Source organism: Gadus chalcogrammus, chromosome 2, assembly GCF_026213295.1.
Source record: "Gadus chalcogrammus isolate NIFS_2021 chromosome 2, NIFS_Gcha_1.0, whole genome shotgun sequence".
In the NCBI taxonomy this organism is placed as follows: Eukaryota; Metazoa; Chordata; class Actinopteri; order Gadiformes; family Gadidae; genus Gadus; species Gadus chalcogrammus.
The window spans coordinates 21571500-21595206 of record NC_079413.1 but is presented as its reverse complement, the minus strand read 5'-3'; the positions used below and the strand labels follow the sequence as shown (position 1 = coordinate 21595206).

At 44.2% G+C, this 23707-nt stretch overlaps 5 protein-coding genes across 6 annotated transcripts; all 5 read left to right on the top strand.

The window, feature by feature from the left end:
- The first annotated feature begins 9808 nt into the window (after positions 1 to 9808).
- LOC130398869 (histone H1-like) lies at positions 9809 to 10920 on the top strand. Of its 2 annotated transcripts, none has more exons than XM_056604949.1 (2): positions 9809 to 9834; positions 10236 to 10920. In XM_056604949.1, the coding sequence occupies exon 2, from the start codon at positions 10250 to 10252 to the stop codon at positions 10853 to 10855; it is 606 nt and encodes a 201-aa protein (XP_056460924.1). In that variant the 5' UTR covers positions 9809 to 9834; positions 10236 to 10249; the 3' UTR covers positions 10856 to 10920. The 2 variants fall into 2 exon arrangements, with proteins under 2 accessions (XP_056460924.1, XP_056460925.1); XM_056604950.1 differs by lacking the exon at positions 9809 to 9834 and adding an exon at positions 9898 to 9916.
- An 808-nt stretch (positions 10921 to 11728) lies between these two features.
- LOC130399008 (histone H3) lies at positions 11729 to 12256 on the top strand. Its single transcript, XM_056604959.1, has one exon. The coding sequence runs from the start codon at positions 11790 to 11792 to the stop codon at positions 12198 to 12200; it is 411 nt and encodes a 136-aa protein (XP_056460934.1). The 5' UTR covers positions 11729 to 11789; the 3' UTR covers positions 12201 to 12256.
- A 5309-nt stretch (positions 12257 to 17565) lies between these two features.
- LOC130399073 (histone H2A) lies at positions 17566 to 18044 on the top strand. Its single transcript, XM_056604963.1, has one exon. The coding sequence runs from the start codon at positions 17611 to 17613 to the stop codon at positions 17992 to 17994; it is 384 nt and encodes a 127-aa protein (XP_056460938.1). The 5' UTR covers positions 17566 to 17610; the 3' UTR covers positions 17995 to 18044.
- Positions 18045 to 19156: 1112 nt separating this feature from the next.
- LOC130399283 (histone H4) lies at positions 19157 to 19569 on the top strand. The gene has a single exon (XM_056604976.1). The coding sequence runs from the start codon at positions 19200 to 19202 to the stop codon at positions 19509 to 19511; it is 312 nt and encodes a 103-aa protein (XP_056460951.1). The 5' UTR covers positions 19157 to 19199; the 3' UTR covers positions 19512 to 19569.
- Positions 19570 to 23133: 3564 nt separating this feature from the next.
- On the top strand, positions 23134 to 23659 carry LOC130399105 (histone H2A). The gene has a single exon (XM_056604965.1). The coding sequence runs from the start codon at positions 23224 to 23226 to the stop codon at positions 23605 to 23607; it is 384 nt and encodes a 127-aa protein (XP_056460940.1). The 5' UTR covers positions 23134 to 23223; the 3' UTR covers positions 23608 to 23659.
- Positions 23660 to 23707: the final 48 nt, after the last annotated feature.

The following is a 23707-nucleotide window of genomic DNA, read 5'->3' as shown; positions in this document are numbered from 1 at the left end:
GCTTTATTCCATGCAGTCGTGCCGCATGATACGGGTCGAAATTAAATTTCCCGTGGAGGGGCCGTGGAGACACTATGCCCTGAGACCAATGTCACTTTATTTATTTATTTATTTATTTTTACACATTTTTTTTATTTATATATTTTTTTATTTTTACACAATTTTCAATTAGTCACTTTAGTTAATTTATGCTGCCAACAATTGCTGCTATAATATTTATCACTTTACCACTAATACCACTTTTATACAATCGCTCCTTTTCACTTATTTAGTTTGTACTTATTTTATTTCAATCTATTTTTATCTATTTTGACTCTAACCCTGTATTACTTTCCCACCTTTGTATTGTAACTGTTGCACAGTAATTTCCCTCGGGATAAATAAAGCATCTTGAATCTTGAATCTTGAAACTCCTCACTTTGTTGCCGTGGTTCTGCTTGTTCCTGTCACCACTCTTCTTTGCCTTATCTCTTGTTATGTCGTATACCTCCTGCATCTGTGCTTTCAATTTCCTCATGTATTCTTTGTGGTCAGCAGTCCCTGTCTCCGGAGAGGTCAAGCCAAACAGCAAGTCCACAGGCAATCTTGGGGATCTCCCAAATAAGAGATAGAAAGGGGAGAAGCCTGTAACTTCACTTAGTGTGCAGTTGTATGCAAACATTAGTTGGTTCAGTGATTCTTTCCAGTTAGACTTCTGTCTCTCAGTGAGCGTTCTCAGCATTTGTAGAAGTGTGCTATTCATCCTCTCAACCTGGCCGTTTCCTTCTGGATGATACGGTGTTGTTCTCGAGCCCATCATTCCACTGTTCTTCTGTAGCTGTGAAAACAACTGGTTTTCCCATTCACCTCCCATGTCATGGTGGATTCGCTGGGGAAAACCCCACTTAAGGGCGTAACCATTGAATATTTTGTCAGTAACACACTTAGCAGATTTGCGTCTCCATCCTCTGCTGTGAGAGCCGTGCTCTCATTACAGCTGAATCCAGCTCTACCCCAAAATACATCACACTGTGAGGGGAGGGGGGAGCTCTTCTTCCAAATTATGGCGAAGCCTAAATTCGACAGGTGAATTACCAGCTTTTTTGTTTGAATAGCTTCTTCCTCCTTGGAGCGAGCCATCAAAAGCAGATCGTGCAAGTAGAACAGTACTCTCATTCCTGTTGCGTACACCGGCCGGAGAGCCGTCTCCACGCATTTGGAAAACGTTCGTGGGGCTAGAGAATAGCCGAACGGGAGACGGTTCTACTGGTAGTGTGACCCTTGGAACGAGAAACGCAGGAATTTCCTGTGTTTGGGGAAGTAGGCGTCCTTAGAATTAGAATACCTTTATTGTCACTGTACACATTTACGATGAGATTAAAACAGCCATCTCCAAGCAGTGCAAAAATACATATCTACAATACAAACACATAAACACACGACATGAAGGGATACAAACAGGAGGTAGGGTGTTTAGTCCTGAGGAGTGTGTACAATGCTAATAAATAATACATAATAAATACGGTACTATGCAGTGTAAGATATGTATATATTGCACATTGATGACTATATGCTCTGTAAGGTGACCTTGGGTGTCTTGAAAGGCGCCTCTCAATGAAATGTATTATTATTATTATTATTGTATATTGTATTATTTATCTATCTATCTGAAGTATATATATCTGATGTATGTATATATATATATAGCCCATCTAGTGTGTAATATAATATATTGCACATGAGTGGTATGAGTCCGGGGGTTGGGGTTGTTGAACTAGGATTGCTTCATGTGAGAGTTCAGGGAGGTTATTGCTTTTGGGAAGAAGCTGTTCTTGAATCTACTTGTTTTCAAATCTATTGAGGTGAACCAGTCACCCGGTTTTACACACTGTAACACTCGTCTGATTGTTAACATGTGAAACGGCCTCTCCGCGATGCATTTGTTGAATAGGGCTAGATCGAGAATCGGTCTCAGCCCCCCTGTTTTCTTGGGTACCAGGAAATAATGGGAATAGAGAGCATTTCCTCTCCTTTCGGGGGGGCGGAAATCACTTTTTTCGCTAGAAGCTGCTGGAGCTCCACCAAAAGTGACAGCTGTTGATCCTTGGATGACAGCGTTGATTCCTCAATCCTGTTGAATCGTGGCGGAACGGAGGTGAACTGCAGGGTGTGACCCTTGCTGATCAGCCCGTCCATCCATTTGGCCATGGTGCATGCGTTCAGCAATTTTGAGCAATGCTCTGAAAACGGCTGTGCAGCCTCTTGTTTTGATGCGGCTGTCATGGAAACAAGCCACGCCTGAGCCCCTGCCGCCACTGCGAGGGGAGGAGTCCTCGCAGCCCATGGGGAGCTCTGCCCGAAAGGGCTGGGTGTGTGTGTCATTAGCAGAGGCATGCACTGCCTGCTCAGCTTGTGACAAGAGTGTAGTCCTCTCTCCTGAGCGTTGGGACGCGAGGAGGAATAACACTGTGACTGGGCGGCAGACTGCTGACACTGAACGAGCTGCGTGTCATTCTTAGACAGAGAGCTTGTTTTAGCGGCCGTCTCGCCACATGTCATGCCAGGCATGATTTGGTGAGGGGAAAGTAATGTAGGGCTGGCTCGATCAATAATACGAGGTTTGCTGACGGCCTCCCTATATGTGGTGGGAGATGCGTGTGAAACAGTTCTGGCCGGGCCGATAGGCTTCGGCGTTAACTGTCCAGGGAGATAACAGCTGTCTTTAGTAAAGAGGAGTTTCTCGCTGCACACGCTTCTCCCTCGCCCCCTCCCTTCCTCCCACGTCGACTGCCTGTAAGGCCAGACGATGAGGGTCAGCCGCCATGTTATGTGGCAGCAGGGCGATGTTATTCATAACAGCCTCTTGCTGCATCATACACTGATGCGCTCTGTCTGTAAGCTTGGCCGTCAGCTGGTCTTTGGGAGATGGGCAGCGGTCGCTGAGCCCCGGCTTCACTCTAAAGACAGCACACAGAGCGGGATCCAGCGGCGGTACCGCCCTAAAACCCCGGTCTGTCAGACCCTTCGTCTTCGTGACCTGGATAAACGTTTTAACCGAGGCCCCAAGCTTCCCTGGCTCCGCCGCAGCCCCACTGAAGTACGTTCTGATGGCGGGAAACATCGGCCAGATCGGGTCGAGACGGGCGGGGCGTGTCTCAGCCTCGAGCCCCCAGATGCCATGCAGCTGGTCCAGGCGTTGGGGGGCCTGAGGCATGGGCACCGGAAGGCCAAGGTTTGTGGCTGCCCTGGCGATAATGCCCGTTAGCTCTGCCACCAAAGTGAGGTGGCGGCAGAGAAGTGGAATGCTCCTGCCCCAGGCCTCTCCATTCGGAGAGGGGAAGCCAGGGGAGACGCCCCCTCCTCTTCAAGGTCGGAGTTGTCCGACTCCGAGCTCACAAGGAGAGAGGGCATTGTCGAGCGGAACAGTAAAGTCGTCGGCCCATTCAGCAATGGCGGCGGCAGTGTCGGCTCTGTGCTGTCTGTCGTCCGACGGCAGTGCCACACAATGCCAACACAGACTGAGTGGCGAGAGCGCCAAGACGGCATGTTCATGCCCAAGGCAGCCCTCGCACACCTCATGGCCGTCATACGGCAAGATGTAACCTGTGTTACATGTCTTGCAGATGCGGATCATCTTCGAGTTCAAAATATCTATTTAATTACTTCAGTATGCTACAGGATCGTCCTGAAGAAAAAATGGGAGCAGAATTTCCGCCGGCGCCCGCGAACTGCGTACGTGACGTGATTGAGGCCCACGCTGTTGATGGGCGGGGATCAGGGCCGACGGACTGCGGGGGAAGTGAGGCAGTCGTGGGGGGGCCCAAGGCAGAGGGGGGGCCCATGGCAAAAAAAAGAAAAAAAAAAAAGAAATTTGAATTATCCACCAGCCCATAGTGTTAGGAGTCGCACATGGCCTCGTCTCCCCCCCCCCCCCTTCCCTGTCAACAATCGTTCTACCCCCCCCCCCCCCCCCCGTCGTCGTCAACAATCGAGGGGGGGGGGGGGGGGGGCCATCAGTACCTCGTGTATAGACAAGTTTACGCGTCGAACCCTGGGCGGCGCCATTACCCTCCACAAATGCATTTCATTTCCGCCGGAAGTGGTTTGCGCAGCGGTTGCCAATGTAAACAGACGCTTTGACAGCCCACTGTCAGATCGATATCGTAAGCTAATAATGTCCATACAATGGCAACACAGTTTAAATGATCTTACTGGAGATGGCATTACTATCCCCCACCCGAATTCACTGCAGAACTGGGTGGATAACATGGCGACGTGGCCCAACATAACGTACAGCAAGATTTGCGCCTATTTCGTGGACTCCATAGCAACGGATGGGAAAGCGATGGGACAGTCTGAAAGCCTCCGAGGCTTATCAATATTTGCATAGCGACAAAGTCGGTTGTGTCATGTCATACAAACATGATCGTTTTGTTTATTTGAAAGCAAATGTAGAGCCTAGTCAATGTTTGAATAGCGCGTGGCATAATGCTTGGGTGCTGGTAACTGAAGCTGGAGAAGTCAAAACGGCGGGATGTACGTGTGTCGCTGGACCAGGGAGATCTTGTTCCCATGCAGCTGCGATCCTGTGGAAGGTAACTCATTATTTGACCATTGTACTCTAGGCCTATAGGTCTTTTTTATTTTCAGTATCCGAACTACATCATAGAGGTTAGAGTGTGCAAGTGTGTGTGTGTGTACCAAGATCATAATAATAACACATTTTCTATTACTGAAATCCCAGTGCAAACTATATCATATGGCATGTTTGCAGTGAACTCATTATTATAATATCAATGCACTGTTTTTACTATATATCTTTCTAGGTAGAAAATGCTGTGAGACAGGGGAAAACCGGGCTTGCCTGCACAGACGGACAGAACCAGTGGAATGCTGGGTCTAAAATAAATGCTGGTCAGAGGAAGATGAAGAATGTATGCTTCAAACGACACAATAGGAAGGACCTCTACCAGCTGCCATCAACTGCACAGCCATCCTCTACCACTCCAGAACCAGCACAGGAGGTGAGACTCTTTGGAAATCATGGAGAGTGGAGGAAGAACGCACTTGCCTCACCAATGGCAGAACTTTTCATTTGCCCTGGGAATAGCCTCCTACAACTCTGCCTTAATGCTGATACCTCCAACATCACCGATCCAATACCATGCCCACACCTCCATCTCCTAACCCATGATGAGCACCACACACCACTGGCTTGTGTAAAATGCAGAACCTTCTACAATCAATACATTGATATGTCCACACCCCAGCTTGAGGAGATTGAGAAGGTTAAACAAAAGCACAGAGCAAAGAACAGGTCTGGCACGATGCACGGAGAGTGCGAATTACAGCAAGCACGGCTAAAAAGGTGCCCATTCGCTTAACCACGGCGCCTGAGAAGTTTTTGTCAGAGCACTTACATCCATCCTTCCGTGGCAATGCCGCAACTCGTCAAGGAGCGGAGGGGGAGGAACTTTCAAGGGACTATTTGGAAACTCTGGGCAACAGCATCGAAACCAAAGGGTTAGTGGTGTGCAAAAAGGAACCGTGGCTTGCAGCATCACCTGATGGAGTGATAAACAAAGACACTCTTTTAGAAATCAAAACACCTGTGATGGGAGACAAGTCAATTAAAGAATTTTTGGCAACAAAGAGCTGTGAAATCACAACTGTGGCAAATGGCGATAGGGTAGAATACCATATTGCCTGCAATGGTCAAAAAAGCTACTACATGCAGGTTCAACTTGGGATGCACTGCACAGGGCTTCAGCACGCCAAGTTGGTCATCTGGAACAAAACTGAGCACCTAGAAATAGAAGTACCCTATGACCAAGGCTTTGTTCAGGAGCAAATCACAAGGCTGCGCACATTCTACTTTTCCCACATGCTCCCAAAAATCGTTGATTATTTTGTCGAGGGAAGGTTACAGTTCTGCAGTAAATATCTCAGCATTTTAAAACCAAAATAAACTGCCTTATGTAGGTGCCCAAGGGTGCCAGCAGATGTCTGTTGTTTACATAATGTAATATAATGATGAATTTAATGTTGAATATAATACAAAGTTGAAAATAAAGGTTGATGTATTTTCATTTCATTATTGCACTGAACTACGATCATGAGTGCCCCATCTTCTTTAGAGTGTCACAATTTCTTTAAACACAATTCGTTCATAGTAAACTCATACATTTATAACACTGGATGAATTAATTGTTTTGAGGAAATGAAACAAATGGCTTCAACAAGAAAGATCATGTATTTAATCCTAACATGTATTAAAAAGTGAAATACAAAACAAGCCCACACAATAACATCACTATAACAATCATTTACAATATTAACCAATACTAGTATGCACACAGGGACACAAGGCAAGATTCTAAACCTCACGAGGCATTCTGATCAGTGGACTTCTTAGGTTAACTAGGCCAGCACAGATGGTCAAGATGTTGTCCAGTTTACGTGCCATGCTGATGGGAACGGTCTGGGATAAAATCTTAAAGACCTTGAGTCTCTGGATTGCTCTTTCCACATGTATGCGGACATTGGCTACTCGCCTGGTTCGTGTTATCTCCTCATTGGTCAACTGATTGCGCCTGTTGGTGAATGCAGGGATGTTCAAACTGACCTTTCTTTCATTAAGCAGGTCTCGAATGGTGAACCCACGGTCCGCCATGACCTCATCACCAGCCCTTAGATAGTCCAGAAACCCACTGTCCATGGTGATAAACTTATCGCTGCTTCTGCCAGCATATGCGTCAGATATAAACATGATTAGCCCATTAGGGGCCACAGCGACAAGATATTTCACAGTGTTGCGTGACTTATACTGACTGAAAGTGTCACTCCTTGAATCTGGGTTTGTGGCTCTCTGCATGGCACTTTCGGCACAGTCAATGATGCAGGTGGTTCAAGGGTAGTTCCTCTTAAACGGAAAGGGCATGGTGGCACGAATGGTCTCTCTTGGAAGCCAGTGGATCAGGACTTTGAACTGTTCACCCATCACACCAATCCAGTGACTAATCACAATGCTCGCTATGGATGTAGACACATTGAAACGGTGAGAAATATCTCCTAATATAAGATTTAGTTTTAGCTTCTTCAAGGTCATCAGGATTTGGTCAACAACAGGAAGGGTAATTGATGGCTTAGCGAAAGGCAACAACGCCGTCACCATGGTGAAAATTTGAACCATGCGCACTCCTGTATACAGCCGAGACCTAGAATCATCAATGACTGTGGTGCTAGTCACAGTAGGATCCTCGCACTGTGTGGCCTTATCTACTTTAACAGACTGTTGTTGAAAAGTATGTGTGGTCAGTCAGTGACGGATTCTCCCACTGGGTCTGGGCATCTCGGAATTTTGGTGTGGCAGGCTCAGCCTCACAGGCAGGCTGACACGTTTCGGGAGCATCTAAAAAGGGGAAGAAAACACATAGATGGAGCAAAATGAATGCAGGCATAGTAGAGTCCTCTCACTAAAAACATCACAGTCGCATAAATTGTACTACAACATTACACTCTCTCTCTCACACACACACACACACACACACACACACACACACAGCACCTCACAACCCAACGTACGTACAAGCAATGATGTAACGTTAGCTCTACTGTCTATGAACATTAGCCTAGCTATGGTGAACATTGTTTGTCCCATCTTCAAAACAACCAGCTGTTTTAGCAAAACACCGGTAGCAATGTTAGTGTATGATAACTTCTTCACAGTTAACAGTATTGTCAGTTTCATAGCTAAAGTTGCTGAACTTACCATCAGATTGAAGTCTACGCTTCTTTGGGCAGGCAGTGGTCCGCCCGGTGACTCTGCTCCTCTTTGGCTGGGTAAAGCGTGTGTATCCCAACCACAACTCTGGAAAGGGATTATTCTTAGTTGGTCTCTTGTCCACAAAAGGGTGGATTTTTTAAATTCAATGCCTTCAGCCAGGCCCGTGATTCCGAGTCTGCATCAGGCTTGTGAAAAAACTCAAACAACGGAGGACATAAACATTGTCTCTTCGTGGCTGGTTTGTGGTCAAAACACTCTCTATTTAACCACTCGTTCAGGTGTTTCCTTGAGTTGGTACAGCCAACTACTGCACACGTAGTTCCCGAACCACTTTTCCTCGATACGTTGTCCATCCTTTTTCACACTGTGTCTCTGCATCGATATCGGAGATACCTAGCAACATAAACCTGAGCCCGCCAGAACGGAAGTGGAAAGCATACACGGGAGGAGTTAAGGAAGTAGAGCGGAAACGGGTCAAAAACTTGTCTATAGGGGCCCAGGTTTTGGTGCAACGGCACTGGCGGGGATTACACATTTTTCAGTGCTACGGCTCACACCTAGGGATAACCCAATAGCGATACCCTTAAAAGGCGAAGCCTATACGACATAGAACGTATTAGTTTACATTGTATCTACCCTTGTAGTAGGCTATAATAACACTATCGGCGGTAGTGATTCATGAACAATTGTTAAATATTTTTTCAGTACCAACTCCCATCAGGGTGGGTGTGTATAGGCCTATGTGGTAATACATTGTTCATATTGGACAAAACAAAGATGAATATCCAAATGATGTAATCTTCTGACCCTAAACTATGACTATATTTTCCCCAAAAATGTTGGAGAATTTATACCTTATGTCTGCAATGTGATTGGGTCCTCGTCCCACCCACTCACAGCATGCCCAAAGCTAAGAAAGAAATTAAGAATCCACTTGCAGATGCGAATCCTAGGTACCTGATACCACAAATTATTATTCATGAATCACACGTGTGCACGAGCACACAACCCTGGCAATGTACAATAAGTGGCTGATTCTTAACACTCTCAGAATTGGCCATCGCCATTAAATACTACCCAGATGGAGCTCCACATCCACAAAAACTGTTTTCTCTAGATTATAGTCTTATTTTAGTTACAGTGACTACAAGGCATAGATTACTATGCTGACATCAAACAAGACATAAAACCACTTACGAACAATACAATGAATGATCGTGGGTTCACTGCCATTTAAAGTCGTAATCCCACTCTGACTGGTAACATAGGTAAAACTCAATATCATATGTCTTATATAATAGGCAAAATAGTTTTGTCTGCTATTTTTTCACTGTTATTCAAATAAGAGTTGTTTAAATTATTGTTTAGAGAATTTAGGCAACAATTCTAGGTTTTGTTTTGTCTCCACCATCCAATATGTAAACATTCTAACGTGCTTGAAACTCATATTATTAATATTGTGTCAGATTCCGATCATTAAACATTCCATTGTTATCATTGAGAATGGCCTATTTTGGCATTAGTCTAAAAAACTGAGACGATAACTGTACCCACCAATGAAGGATAACCTATTCGTCTTTATTGTTCAGAACTGAATAAAGAAGTGTTTTAACCGTTACAATACCCTTCATTAATTCAAATTAATAATTGAATGCTTCATTCTAGTTCACTATCTGAAAGTACAAATGGAAATTAATGTTATGCACTTGTATTGAACCAATTCCAACCGTATAGCCTACATCTTGCTGTAAGACGCCTACATTATGTGTTCATCAACATAATCAACATCAACAGATATTTAACTACAGTTGAGTAATAAGATACATCCTCTGATTCCATGTATTACAGATGATCAGTTACAATGGCGAAGAAAAAAAGAACAACCCACAATGTGTAACATTGTATTAAATCAAACACATTTGATGAATAACATAAATGCTCTATTTAAAATCCATTCATCTAAATTATCTTGCTGATGCAGGCGAGCCTCTAAAAACCCTTGTGTTAGTAAAATACGTCGATTTTAACCTTAACTACAGACACCAAGGACATAATCCTCACATCCAACGGTTAGTGTGATTTGTCAATGAAAAGGCACGATTCCTATTATTAAAGTCATCAGGTATAATTAAAAACAAATCTCAAACAAACGTAAGTGAGATCATAACCATGTTCAGTTGCATTGTTAGCGTTTTTATAAATATTCTCGACACTGATGGTACATTGAACTCGGTACGGTACAAATGTTATATTTCTTATTGTAGTTGTTTGACTAGGCACGTCAAATATTGCCATTGTGTCTGAATTAAATCAGGATAAAATGATGGAGGAAACACAAACGAGGCGAACTTTCTTGCCAACAGAGAAACGCTTCACCAGTTGAGTCTCTACGGTTCTCACTCTGTGTATAAGGACAGCCCACTGGCGCCCTGGAGCACAAATCTTTCATTGTAGGCTACTCTTGTTTCAGAACAACTCGTGAAGATGGTTGAAGTCGCACCTGCTGCTCCCGCTGCTGCCGCCGCTGCTCCGGCTAAAGCAACAAAGAAGAAGACCGCGGTGAAGGCGAAGAATGCCGGACCAAGTGTCAGCGAATTGATCGTCAAAACCGTGTCTGCCTCCAAGGAGCGTAGCGGGGTTACTGTGCCATCGATGAAGAAAGCCCTGGCTGCCGATGGCTACAACGTTGAGAAAAACAACTCACGCGTCAACACCACCATCAAAGCTCTGGTTCTTAAGGGAACTTTGATTCAGGTGAAGGGCGCCGGAGCTTCGGGGTCTTTTAAGATCAACAAGGAGGTAAAGGCGAAGAAGCCAGAGGTCAAGAAGGCAGCTGCCCCTAAAGCCAAGAAGCCCGCAGTCAAGAAACCCGCCGCTGCCAAGAAGACTACCCCAAAGAAGGTCAAGAAAACTGCTGTCAAGAAAGCTACCCCGAAGAAGGTGAAGAAGCCCGTCGCGGCCAAGAAGGTGGCGCCCAAGAAAGTTGTCAAGAGTCCTAAGAAAGCGGCTAAGCCCGTTGCTAAGAAGACCCCGGTGAAGAAGGCAACCAAGCCCAAAACAGTCAAGAAGGCAGCCCCAAAGAAGAAGTAAATTCTCTCATCAAGCCTCCTTGATCTCTGCACCCCACAAAGGCTCTTTTAAGAGCCAAACACATATCTTAACGAGACCATGTTCCTCATTTGTGTGTCTTTAATAGGGATAACATTTTCATAACGGCATAAACGGTATGCTGTTTTGCCAGTAAATTCATACATTTTATAGGTATATTCTGCTGTAATATAAAATGAAATCTATAGCACATTATTAAGTTTGAGATCAAGGGTACGTGGGCTTTATATATTTAAGGTTCAGTCAGCTGCAAGCCCGTTTCCTCATGGATTCTGGTTTGACAATAAACGTAGGCCTACAAAAAATATCCAAGGCCATGAACGGTTGCAAAAAACCCGGGGAATGTCGCCACATGCAAACGTTTCCATCTGAAAGCAGATTTGGATGTGTTGTTTGGTCTTTTCAGTGGTTATGCTATTAATTGGGCTTCTGATTTTGATTTTTTTTTCTTTCTATAGATGGACAAAATATAGGCTACAGATGAATAGAAAGTTGATGAATTCACAATATTAATAATAATGCAAAATGTATTTTACAAATACATTTGTAAAATGAGCTTTGCAATTCGCAAGGCTCATTGTATGTAAACTATAGGTCTCCAGTTAGTGTTTTAATTTTTTTATATATAACAGCACATGGTTACCATGTAGGCTATATTTAAAAATAATTGAAATATGAAGTAATGGGAATAGAATGCTGTTGGAGATGTAAATATGCATAGTTTAGGCACACACACATTGAGCAGATGGCGCTAAATAAAATGGGCGGGATCCAATGCGCGGGCGGGACTCTGGAGCATTTTCTCTTGCAGCCGGTTCAAAATGACCAATCAGCGTATGGCAAATCTCCGCGACCGGATATATATACTCGGTTCAACCCGTGGCATTAACGCTCACATTGAACACCCACTGCAGAAATGGCGAGAACCAAGCAAACAGCACGTAAGTCTACCGGTGGAAAAGCACCAAGGAAGCAGCTTGCAACTAAGGCTGCACGTAAGAGTGCCCCGGCCACCGGTGGCGTGAAGAAGCCCCATCGTTACAGGCCCGGTACAGTCGCGCTGAGAGAGATCCGTCGTTATCAGAAATCCACCGAGCTGCTGATCCGCAAGCTGCCCTTCCAGCGCCTGGTGAGGGAGATCGCCCAGGACTTCAAGACCGACCTCCGCTTCCAGAGCTCCGCTGTTATGGCTCTTCAGGAGGCAAGTGAGGCTTATTTGGTTGGTCTTTTCGAGGATACCAACTTGTGTGCCATCCACGCAAAGAGGGTGACCATCATGCCCAAAGACATCCAGCTAGCCCGCCGTATCCGTGGTGAACGCGCTTAAATCGCACTGCTGTGCCTACACCCCAAACGGCTCTTTTAAGAGCCACCTACAAATCTTAAGAACATTCCTTGTACATTTTCTCCAATCAAAGCTAATATAGCCGACGACAGGCTGAAATGTTTTCGTAGGACTGGCTTACATTCGAGCACCTCAAACTTGATGCACAAAGGAATTGGCAGAGCAATAACGGGCGTTCTGCCGTTCCTTAGACCATAATATTAGAACAGCCAGGTCATGAACCGTTTAGATGAATAAGGATATGAACAGTTGATTTCAATATAAGTTTAATAATGTTAAACTCCTAAAGTAAGTCCAATAATAATCTAGTATCGGTGTATTATGTTAAACGCTCCGTGATATTACTGTAATAACGTTCTGTATGAGTATAATGGTACGCTACAAATGTATAATTTGTGAATAAGAAAGTAAATACAATCATTAAAGTATTCACACATAGTATACTAAAATGTTGACATGTGTAGCAAATGGCTCCTAATGGTTTATGCTCAATAGACACTCAAAGCAGTAGATATTTTCCGCTGCCTGTTAATGGAGTCATGCTTCTGCTTTGGGCTTCTGCTATTCTTCTGCTGTATCATTGTTATCAGCTGATAACAATAAGCTCCACACATCCACAAAAACTGTTTTCTCTAGATTATAGTCTTATTTTAGTTACAGTGACTAAAAGGCATAGATTACTATGCTGACATATTGTTATCAGCTGATAACAATGATCCCCCCCGCCACCACCACCATGGACAAAAATGTTCACCACCAATCCCATAAAGATAACAAACCTACGTACGCTGTAGTCAATCAGAGAAGATGTAAATTTCCCATGAGCACTGTGCAAATCCTAAGCACAGGAGGACAGGAGTAGCTGTTGCTTATCTAGATCAGGGGGGATAATGGTTTTGTTGTGTGACGCTGGAACAAAGTTATAAGTTGGAAATGCAGCTTGCTGTAACGAGGGGTTTGATAGCGTAGTGAACACCTTTGTAAGCCAATCTACAGATGCTTTCAGTATCTGGTCGGGCCTTGGCCTGCTGTCTTGCTTACATTTCATTTCTTAAAGGTGGTCCTCAATAGTGATGGGTCGTTCGCGACCGAATCAGTTCCAATGAACGATTCTTTAACAAGAACGAACTAAACTGTTTCTTCTCTCTCGTTCGTCTCATTCTCAGACTCGACTCCTCCCAGACCCACTAGTCGCTGACTGGCTGACTCGTTCACTGACTGTGAGTGGTGAAGAGGCTTAGTGAGCGAGCATACGATAATACGATTCAATATCAGTGAAATGCAGTAGCGTACCGTGGGGTTTAAGTCAGGGCCTTCAGTAACGAACTCCACCAACGGCCAACCCCCAAACACTCAGACATGCACACAAATGTCATATTAGGTGCTAATACCGCCAACACAGCCACAATATGCGCTACTGCACAACATCCACAACAAGACAGTTGATCTTCAGCAACAACAAAGCGCACACGCACACCACTTTGCATTACCGCAGAGCTAGAGTAATGCAGCAACACCATCAGATCTTTACTTATTCCACAACGAGATTGCAGATCACACAAATGAACGGATTCAATAAAGTAGCCTATAGCGACAATATTACAAGTACAACGCCAGTTCATTCACAAAAAATTAAACATAGTAGGCCTTTATGCCACATATTTTACTACAGCTATTCCAGACAGAATATTAAGCCCACAGGAGTAGTAGTGAACGGGTTAGTTTAATATGCTTATTAAGCGGCATCCACACAAAGCATTACAATTAAGCCTACTGCCCAAATTCAAGCAATATATTTGTGTTTCCAAGTTCAAACCATTAAAAAAAAAAGCGTTATGAACTAAAGTACAACAACAACATTATCGCTCCTGCACAGTGCAAAGAAAAATTCACCCATCACCCATGGCCTGATGTTTAAAAGTTGCCTTGGTGAAGCTGTTAAGACTGCTAAATCCGGCGCTGTTCCATGTCCCTTCACTGATGCTGAACAGCAAACACGGCGAGTGGAACAGATTGTTCTGAACGGTGCTAGCCGTTAGCCAGTCGGCTGTAGTTGCACTCTGTAAAGTGCCACACAAAACCTTTACCGGCCTGGGTCAGCCCATCAGGGTTCGGTGTAGGTCTTTCTCTTGAAATTAAATCTGTCTTCTCTCCAAACGTTCACCTTGAAAAAGGCAAACGAAGGAGATCAGAAACTGAATCGCTACATGCTGTGAAGGCAGTGGCCATAGTAGTTCACTTTCAACTCTGTACCGCCAACGATTCAAAATTCGCTGATGACATCAGCAGGGGCCTTCGCCTGCATATTGCTGGGCCCTGGGGTCGTTCTATTACTACATGTCAACATTTGATTGGCCGATCACACACGTCAGTCAAATGTATTATCCAATGAGAGGTGGCAGCTTCAGCGAAAGGCTAGCAATACTTTAGTGCTGGCCCCGCCGGTCCATGTACCCTAGCTGTGATGCGTTATTCAGCTGAGCTCAGCCTTACAAAAAAAAAAGTTTTCTATCTGGAATTATGTTGTAAGTACTGAAAAAAATATGGAATCAAGATGTGTTCGGACACAAATGAATGTAATTTTTAAAAAAATTATGTATATTATTATTTAGATCGACAGGGCCAGCAGAGATGGCCCTGCTGGCCCTGACAGCCCACCACTGGTGAAATGGTGAATGCATGCTGTCTTTGTACTTTCTGTGTAATGCCAGATTAATCGAATATTTGAATGTCTCGTCAATCTGTCTCATTCCATCATGGTTCGTTCTCCACCCGGGACTGTAGTGGGGGATATCTCAGCCACCCTTGAGCCCCGCTGCCACGAGGCACCGTCGCCGCAAAGCACCACCGCCGGCAGTGGGCAGCGGGCAGCGGGCAGCGCGTGGTTCAGTCTACTTTCAGATTGATGTGGAAGAACCAGAGACGTCGGAGAACCTGACGCAGTCGGTTGTGATCCATCATATCGTCTGGAGGCACACATGGCTTTTTGCCGTGATAATATGTACTATATGATATGTATTATATAATTTAGATATAGAGCTCCAGGGCTGTAATGCAAGTGTAACTTCATTATTTGGATAACCGTTCTGCCGGTGTTATGGCGCATAACACGTCCGACTGGTGGTCCGACTGGTCTGGTGTTTCCACAACGAGACTCGTAGGTGGGGTTATCTCAGCCACGGTTGAGAAGGAAATTGGGGGAAAGGAACTTTGTTTTTGAATCCCTGAAGTACATGAAACAAGACATAGAGGAGAAAGGGATGGTTGCCCGAGACTGTCTCCCGCTTGAGCCCCGCTTCCCGCTGCCGAGGGACCACCGCTTCGGCGTTGCACGCTGCATGGAGGCGGTGGTGCCTAAGCGCTGCCTGCTGACCGCTGCCGAGGCGGCGAGGCTCCGGCGGGAGAAAACCGCAGTCAACAATCAAGGGCAACAATCCCTTTCTCCTCCATGTCGTCGTTCAGTCTACTTCAGATTGATGTGGATGTAGAAGAACCAAAGACGTCAGAGAACCCGACGCAGTCGTTTGTGATTCATAATATCGTCTGGAGGCGCACACAGCTTTCGGCCGTGATAATAAATATTATATGATATAGAAGTGGCGAACCGTGAGCACTACAGCCGAGCCTTCACTTCAGCCCTAAGTGCAGACTGGAAATGTAGTTCTTGCACTTAACCTGTAGGGGTCTGTGTGCGGGTTTTGCATCACCCAGGTAATATAAGGCCAGGTGTGTGTTTGTCAGACACTGAATGTCAAGGGAAGAGACGGAGGTCAGTTTCCAAACTGACCGTCGCTTGCAGGTGTGCCGCAGAATCTTGATGTCGGTGGGCTGACTTTGTCAGATTTGTAAGGCTGACAAATCCGCCGCTGACCCAAGTGGATGACTTGTTGTCTCCCTTGTTCTGTGTGGTCTTGTAGGCTATACTGTGTGAGCCGGATCACCTAAATTAATTTCCGACGATTTGTGTAGTTTGGTATTGATAAAGACTTGACTAGGCTATCCATCTATCTAGGCTATTAATCAGCAATTATCAGCCGAAGGCGAAGTGAATTGTGGGGAATAGCCCCCGAGACTGAAGGTTTATTTGTTGTTATTAGCGGACATTTTGTGATGAAAACAATATGAGTCCTATCCCAAGATAGCGAACCAATGAAATCGCGCCATTTTAGGAGATTAACGTGTAGCATATACTAACTATACATAATATCTATGTATTTATCTACGTATCTGTATAATCTGCTGAACACTCTCTTACTAGTCTCTGCTCTCAAGGGTCTCAATGCGGCTTTGGTCCGTGTCTCCCCAACGTGACGTCATGCAATGCTTTCTGGGGGAAATGAGAATCAATAGAAAACCGCTAAAATAGTACCTACTTTTTCGTATTAAATTCCGTTTTGTGATACCTAACAACCTTAAATACAACAAGTAACAGTTTAAATCTTTATTACCAACAAGCAAATTGCACAAATCCGTTGGAAAATAAACCCTGCAACACAGCCTTTAAAGTTGTAATGTTGATTGATGACCGACTTCCACAATCGTGAGAATGAGAACAGGGGAAGCTGAGTCTGACGGACTCATCAGAGAACCTCGCATTCCATGATTCGATTCACTGCTACCGGAAACTCGACTGAACGAACGATCGAACGATTCTGAAGGATTCTTCTTGGCGAACTGACCGACGTGAACTGAATCAAGGAAAATAACCATCCCTAGCCCTCAACTGGTGGGGATGTTGGCTTTCATGCAAGTGGGTGGTGGATAAGTGAAGCAGAGCCCTCTCTCTGAATGGTGAAGTGGCCTAATAACAGGCTCAGGACAGGCAGTTTGGCATCAACAACTTTTTGCATGTTTCTGATTTTGTGATGCTGTTTCACATGCTGCGCTGGTGGTTGTTGTCGAATCGATCCTAAATGTGCAGTTCATGATCATGCTTTGCATCCCTGATGCATCTTGAGTGTCCCCTATGGTGAACTGCAACAGTTGAAAATATAAATAGTAAGTTTATTGCTCTATAATTTATAATTATAATATGTATCTGAATAAACCAAGGTTGTAATTTGGATTTGTAAAGGTCAAAGTCAAGAGCATCATATTGGTAGTTCCTAGCATATTGAAAAGGTATACATTTTTTAAAGATTCCTTTTTTTATCTTCTTGGTTCAGGCGCTATCGCTACTGATATAAATTATGTTAATCTGTCACTTTTAATTTGGGACCTTTTCTTTCTGTCAACACTGCCACCTTAAGGGCATGTCACAATATTTTTTTTTACCGTGATTGGTCTATTTTACGGAAGTTTGAGCTGGCCAATGAGCAAAGACCTTGGTCGCTATTTATACCAGTCGGAAGCTGATGTGGGCACTTTGAATCAATTTAAATACTTACTCAACATGTCTGGAAGAGGAAAGACCGGAGGAAAAGCAAGGGCGAAGGCTAAGACCAGGTCGTCCCGTGCCGGGCTCCAGTTCCCCGTTGGCCGTGTGCACAGACTTCTTCGCAAGGGCAACTATGCTCATCGCGTCGGAGCCGGTGCTCCCGTCTACCTGGCAGCCGTGCTTGAGTATCTGACCGCTGAGATCCTCGAGTTGGCCGGCAATGCTGCCCGCGATAACAAGAAGACCCGTATCATCCCCCGCCATCTGCAGCTGGCTGTGCGCAATGATGAGGAGCTCAACAAACTCCTCGGTGGAGTGACCATCGCTCAGGGCGGTGTGCTGCCTAACATCCAGGCCGTCCTTCTGCCCAAGAAGACCGAGAAGCCCGCCAAGAAGTAAACTGAAAACCCATCTACAATAACAAAAGGCTCTTTTAAGAGCCACTCAAATCTACTAAGAGATATTCCGTCCAGAAAGTCAACTGAAATAGGCTAATTATCTCAAATGACTAGAAGCATGATGCCCCATTCGGACCTTCTTAAAATCTTTACATGGACCTTACTGTTTATTAGGCTACTTTCATGAAAGGGTGGACATAATACATCAAATCAAGATAAAAGTAATTATCTGAAACTTCAAGTGGCCAATAAATACGTTGATATGGTCCCTGAGGTTTGCTCAAGAGTATCACGCTTAAGATAACTTTTTTCTCAATAGGCAAACCCTTTTTTGTGCTATGATGAATGGCATAACATTTAGTTGCTACAATGAGCATTCAATGTCTCACGTCTCCAGTAAAAGCAAGAGGTGCTAAAACGCCGGTTGTGTAACTAAGGGTAATGTTTCATGGGGTAAAGCTTTGCTAGGTATTTATTTGTTCTTTATTACATTGAAGGTTTAGCCTACTGCTGATTCATTTATGTTGATTATTTATTTTTAAACAATGCAAGTATGCTAGATTCCTCCCCCACTACGACGGCATGTAGCCAACTGTTTCAATTGATTTGGTAGCCTAATTCCAACTATAAATTGTAAACTCTCCAAAATTACGAAACTTTATTAGTAGCCTATGATTTTGATAGCATAATTTTCTTTCTTCATGCACCCACTAGGATACATTGGATGGTTACCAAAAACAAAACCTTAACAACTGAAACGGGTTTAGTAGTCCTATAGGCCTATAGCTTTATTGTTTGTTTTCTTTGTAGAAAGCCTGTTTGGAAAATTAGTGTTTGACACACCACGAACATGCCAAATGAAGCTCATCACACTAATTAGGAAACCCTTATCTTATTCTTCATATAATTTAGATATATTCACTAAACACTTATTTTTTATAGGCCTATGCTGTTTTATCGATATGCTACGAAAGCCATCGCCCGCTCCAAGTTATATTAATAAGTGGGTTATGACTTTATTTTTAATATAGTTGTGTAAAGGGAGGGTTCTGTGCTGAATAAAGGGCAATGGGCGGGGCCTATAGAGAATGGGAGGGATCTGTAACAGTAGGCTGTCCTGATCTCTCGAAGGTCCTCAGGAAGCCTTTATAAAGTCAGAGCGCTCGTTCAGTGTCACATTGAGTAGACTACCAAAGCTTCTGGAAAATGTCAGGACGCGGCAAAGGAGGAAAGGGGCTCGGAAAAGGAGGCGCCAAGCGTCACCGTAAAGTGCTGCGTGATAACATCCAGGGAATCACCAAGCCCGCCATCCGCCGTCTGGCTCGTCGTGGCGGTGTGAAGCGTATCTCCGGCCTCATCTACGAGGAGACCCGCGGTGTCCTCAAGGTGTTCCTGGAGAACGTGATCCGTGATGCCGTCACCTACACCGAACACGCCAAGAGGAAGACCGTCACCGCCATGGATGTTGTCTATGCCCTGAAGAGGCAGGGACGCACCCTGTACGGCTTCGGCGGTTAAACCATTTTTCGACCAACGATAAATCCAAAGGCTCTTTTAAGAGCCAACCAAATAATTCTAAGAGATTCTTACCATGATCTACGAATCAGTTTGCACTGAATAATTGTTATGGACATAGTATCGGTTGGTGTTAATGCCACAAAATCAATAACTTGGGTTGCCCGTTGTGAAAATAGTAAACTGACCTGAAGTCAGATGGTAGGTTATTTAGACAAATTAAACGGTAGACCAAGAGTAGATATGGCGGCAGATGTATGACTTTGTGATTTATAAATTATTATATAGCCTAAATAACTCTTCTCACATAATAAACTTTTTTTATATAGCACTTTTCAAAACAGTTACAAAGTGCTGAACAATAAAAACAAATTAAAACAAAGAGCACATGTGATGTACAGAAAGAAGACAAAAAAACAAAACAAAGGCAGGCTCTAATGAAATCTGGATAAGCTCTCTGGTAAAAGTGGGTTTTGAGGAGAGATTTAAAAATGGTCAGTGACTCAGTCAACCTAATTTCCTCAGGCAAGTCATTCAAGAACTTCGGTGCCTGTATTGAGAAAGCTCTGTCCCCTTTAGTTATGAGCCTGGACACTGGGAGGATCAGCAGTCTACTGCCTGAGGACCTCAGACTACGAGACGGCACATAGGGGACTAAAAGCACTGAAATATAAACTGGGGCGAAGTCATGTAGAGCCTTAATAGTAATCAATAAAATCTTAAAATCAATCCTAAAACAAACGGGAAGCCAATGTAGAAACGCTAAAACAGGTGTGATATGGTCATATTCCCTAGATCTTGTTAAAAGCCTGGCAGCTGAGTTTTGGACTGTCTGTAGCCGTATGAGTGTTTTCTGGCTCAAGCAGGTAAAAAGGCTGTTACAATAATCAAGTCGTGAGGAGATGAAAGAATGTAACAAAGTTTCAGCGTCACTGAGATTTAAAATTGATAGAATTTTAGAAATATTGCGGAGTTGGTAAAAACAAGATTGTACAATCTTGGTGATGTGTTGCTCAGAACATAAATTACTGTCAAAGAGTACTCCAATTTCGGTTTTTCTGTAATTAAGCTGCAGAAAATTTAGTGCCATCCAGCTTTTAATGTCCTTTAGGCATTCATGAAGTGCACTTAGCATATTTGGGTCGTTGGGCTTGATGGGTTGGTACAATTGAGAATCATCAGCATAAAAATGAAAGGAAATGCCATGTCTCCTGATGACCTCACCTAGTGGAAGCATATATATAGAGAACAGAATAGGTCCAAGTATTGACCCTTGCGGTTCTCCATACCTTATATTAGAAATTGATGAGGGGTAGTTCTTAATGGAGACACAGCACATCCGATTCGATAAATAAGACGAAAACCAATCTAAGGCAGTGCCGGATAAGCCGACCCAGTCCCTTAGTCTGTTTAAAAGTGTTTCATGGTCTACGGTGTCAAAAACTGCGGCTAAGTCCAGCAGAACAAGAACAGACCCCATGCCTGCGTCCAAATTTATTAAAAGGTCATTTGTGACTCTCAACAAGGCGGTTTCCGTGCTATGGTACTTACGAAAGCCTGATTGAAATCTTTCAAAGACACTATTGTTTACCATAACTGACAGCAGCTGCTCAGAAACTATTTTTTCCAGGATTTTAGAGATGAAAGGTGACTTTGAAATCGGGCAAAAGCTATCGAGGATAGTGGGATCAAGTCCAGGTTTTTTGAGGACTGGTTGAATACAGGCAGTTTTAAAATAATCGGGGACACAGCCAGCAGATAGTGAACTATTTAAGATGGTCAATAAGTGGGGCCCAATACACTCCTTGATTTCAATAAAAAACTTGTTGGGTTCAGGCAGGGAAATAGGAGTGAAAATACTGAGAGTGTACCGGCAGGGTGGGCTGACGTCCATGAAGCTGGGGTTTTGCTCTGATACTAATTCTGATATTTTACACTTTCCCCACAAAGTGCAAGAGGAACTTCTCATAATCTGCATCAGATTCAGCAGTGGCACCAGGAGGGACTGGATTCTGGGATTATGTTTATTGGCAGATATAAGATTAGAGATATAGCATGTCCTTGTATTCTTAACCATACAGTTATATGAGAGAAAATGCTCTTTCATAGCCAGGAAGTGAACCTGGAGGCCTGATTTCTTCCACTGGAGTTCAGCTTCAATTCCTTTTGCAGGCCCGACAACTCTCATTTAACCAAGGCTGTTTTCTTATTTTTAGGTTAGATCTTGGCTTAACAGGGGCAATGACATCCAGGGTTGAGGAGCAAAGCTGGTTAAAGGAATTCAAAAAGTCATTTGTATCAGGGACTTCAGGAATCGGAAAACACTGCTCATTAAACTCTACAGAATTTACTGGCACTGTGCTCATTGAAAACGCGGGTGTAATTTGTGCAAGGTGAGGCAGTGCAAGCAGCCAGAAGTTCACAGGAAAAAACAATACAAAGGTGATCATATACACACATGTCCACGCATTCCTGGACAGAACATGTCCCCCCATAACCTGTCAACGAGTCGTCCATGAAAGCATCCAAAAAGAAGTGACTTTGCCCAGGCTTTAGAAGCACAAGGGTGATTCCCAAATATTCCATGTCAGGTGACACTGAACCGTTTACGGTGAGAACCTTGAGTTTGCGTCGCATCACAAGAGAGCGTCACGATCCGGAACTCCTATTTAGACTTTGGCCCACGTGCACCATGTAAACCTATTAACCCTCACCCACACCACCATGGCAGGTAAGTGGGAGGGACGTAACCCCCTTGACTTTGATGTGCTAAGGACTAGGTTAATGGTCTGATGAAGATTCCCAAAGCACTTAATGGCTAGGGGTCTGATCCCCATTGGTCACATAGTCATCCAGTTATTCAATTTAAAGATGATTTTTTTCAGGGACTGGATAACGTTCTAGGGTTAAGGATATGCTGAAAGAGCCACTTGTTGCAGTGAGAGGTTGAATAATGAGGTAAACACTCTGTATTCAGTACCTGCCTTGCTTACAAGTACTTTCTTAAGGCTGGTCCTCAACTGGTGGGGCTGTAGGCACTCATGCAGATGGGTGGATAAGTGAAGCAGACCACCCTCTCTGAATGTTGAAATTAATGGTTCAGGCAGTTTTGCGTCATCCCCAGCAGCAGATTTATGTTTTTGTGGTCAGACAGTGCTTTTATGCTGCCACTTACCTGCTGTTTGTTCTCAAGTTTATCCTCAATGTGAAGTTTGTAATTGTGCTTTGCATCCTCTATGCCTCTTGAGTCTCCCCATGTTTTACTGTAACAACGGAAAATATAAAAACATAGTACGTTTATTGCTCTAGCATACAATTTCAATTTTCTGATTCTACTTAAGTTGATAATTGGATTTGAATAGGTCAAGTCAGGAACATCATGAGGGTAGTTCAAGTGAATTCACTAAGTATAAAAAATATGGCTTCATCTGATTGTTGACACATTGGTATATATATATTTTTAATCAGCATCCTTCAGGCGTTGTCACTACTAGTATCTTACAGGTGGTATTTTACGGCCTGCTACTTTTTTATTTTATTTCAGTCGGTAGAACAGTGCCACCTAAAGGGCGGAAAAGATAAATGTGTACTCTACCGTGATTGGTCCATTATCTGGAAGTATAAGCTGGCCATTGAGCAGAGACCTGGGTCGGCATATAATGCTGTCGGAAAGTCCTATCTGTACCCTAAGAATCTTTTCAAATAAGCGCTTATCATGTCTGGAAGAGGAAAGACCGGAGGTAAAGCAAGGGCGAAGGCCAAGACCAGGTCATCCCGTGCCGGGCTCCAGTTCCCCGTTGGCCGTGTGCACAGACTTCTTCGCAAGGGCAACTATGCTCATCGCGTCGGAGCCGGGGCTCCGGTCTACCTGGCGGCCGTGCTTGAGTATCTGACCGCTGAGATCCTCGAGTTGGCCGGCAATGCTGCCCGCGACAACAAGAAGACCCGCATCATCCCCCGCCATCTGCAGCTGGCCGTCCGCAATGACGAGGAGCTCAACAAACTCCTCGGTGGAGTGACCATCGCTCAGGGCGGTGTGCTGCCTAACATCCAGGCCGTCCTTCTGCCCAAGAAGACCGAGAAGCCCGCCAAGAAGTAAATCAGAAACCCTACAAACCAAAGGCTCTTTTAAGAGCCAACCAAATATTCTCTTAAGAGCTAGCCTACTTTAAACACTGAGTTTTATGCAGTTGCGCTGA

Bases quoted from the DNA above. Each gene is read 5' to 3' on its own strand.
- LOC130398869 (XM_056604949.1), top strand. From the start codon at position 10,250: ATGGTTGAAGTCGCACCTGCTGCTCCCGCTGCTGCCGCCGCTGCTCCG.
- LOC130399008 (XM_056604959.1), top strand. From the start codon at position 11,790: ATGGCGAGAACCAAGCAAACAGCACGTAAGTCTACCGGTGGAAAAGCA.
- LOC130399073 (XM_056604963.1), top strand. From the start codon at position 17,611: ATGTCTGGAAGAGGAAAGACCGGAGGAAAAGCAAGGGCGAAGGCTAAG.
- LOC130399283 (XM_056604976.1), top strand. From the start codon at position 19,200: ATGTCAGGACGCGGCAAAGGAGGAAAGGGGCTCGGAAAAGGAGGCGCC.
- LOC130399105 (XM_056604965.1), top strand. From the start codon at position 23,224: ATGTCTGGAAGAGGAAAGACCGGAGGTAAAGCAAGGGCGAAGGCCAAG.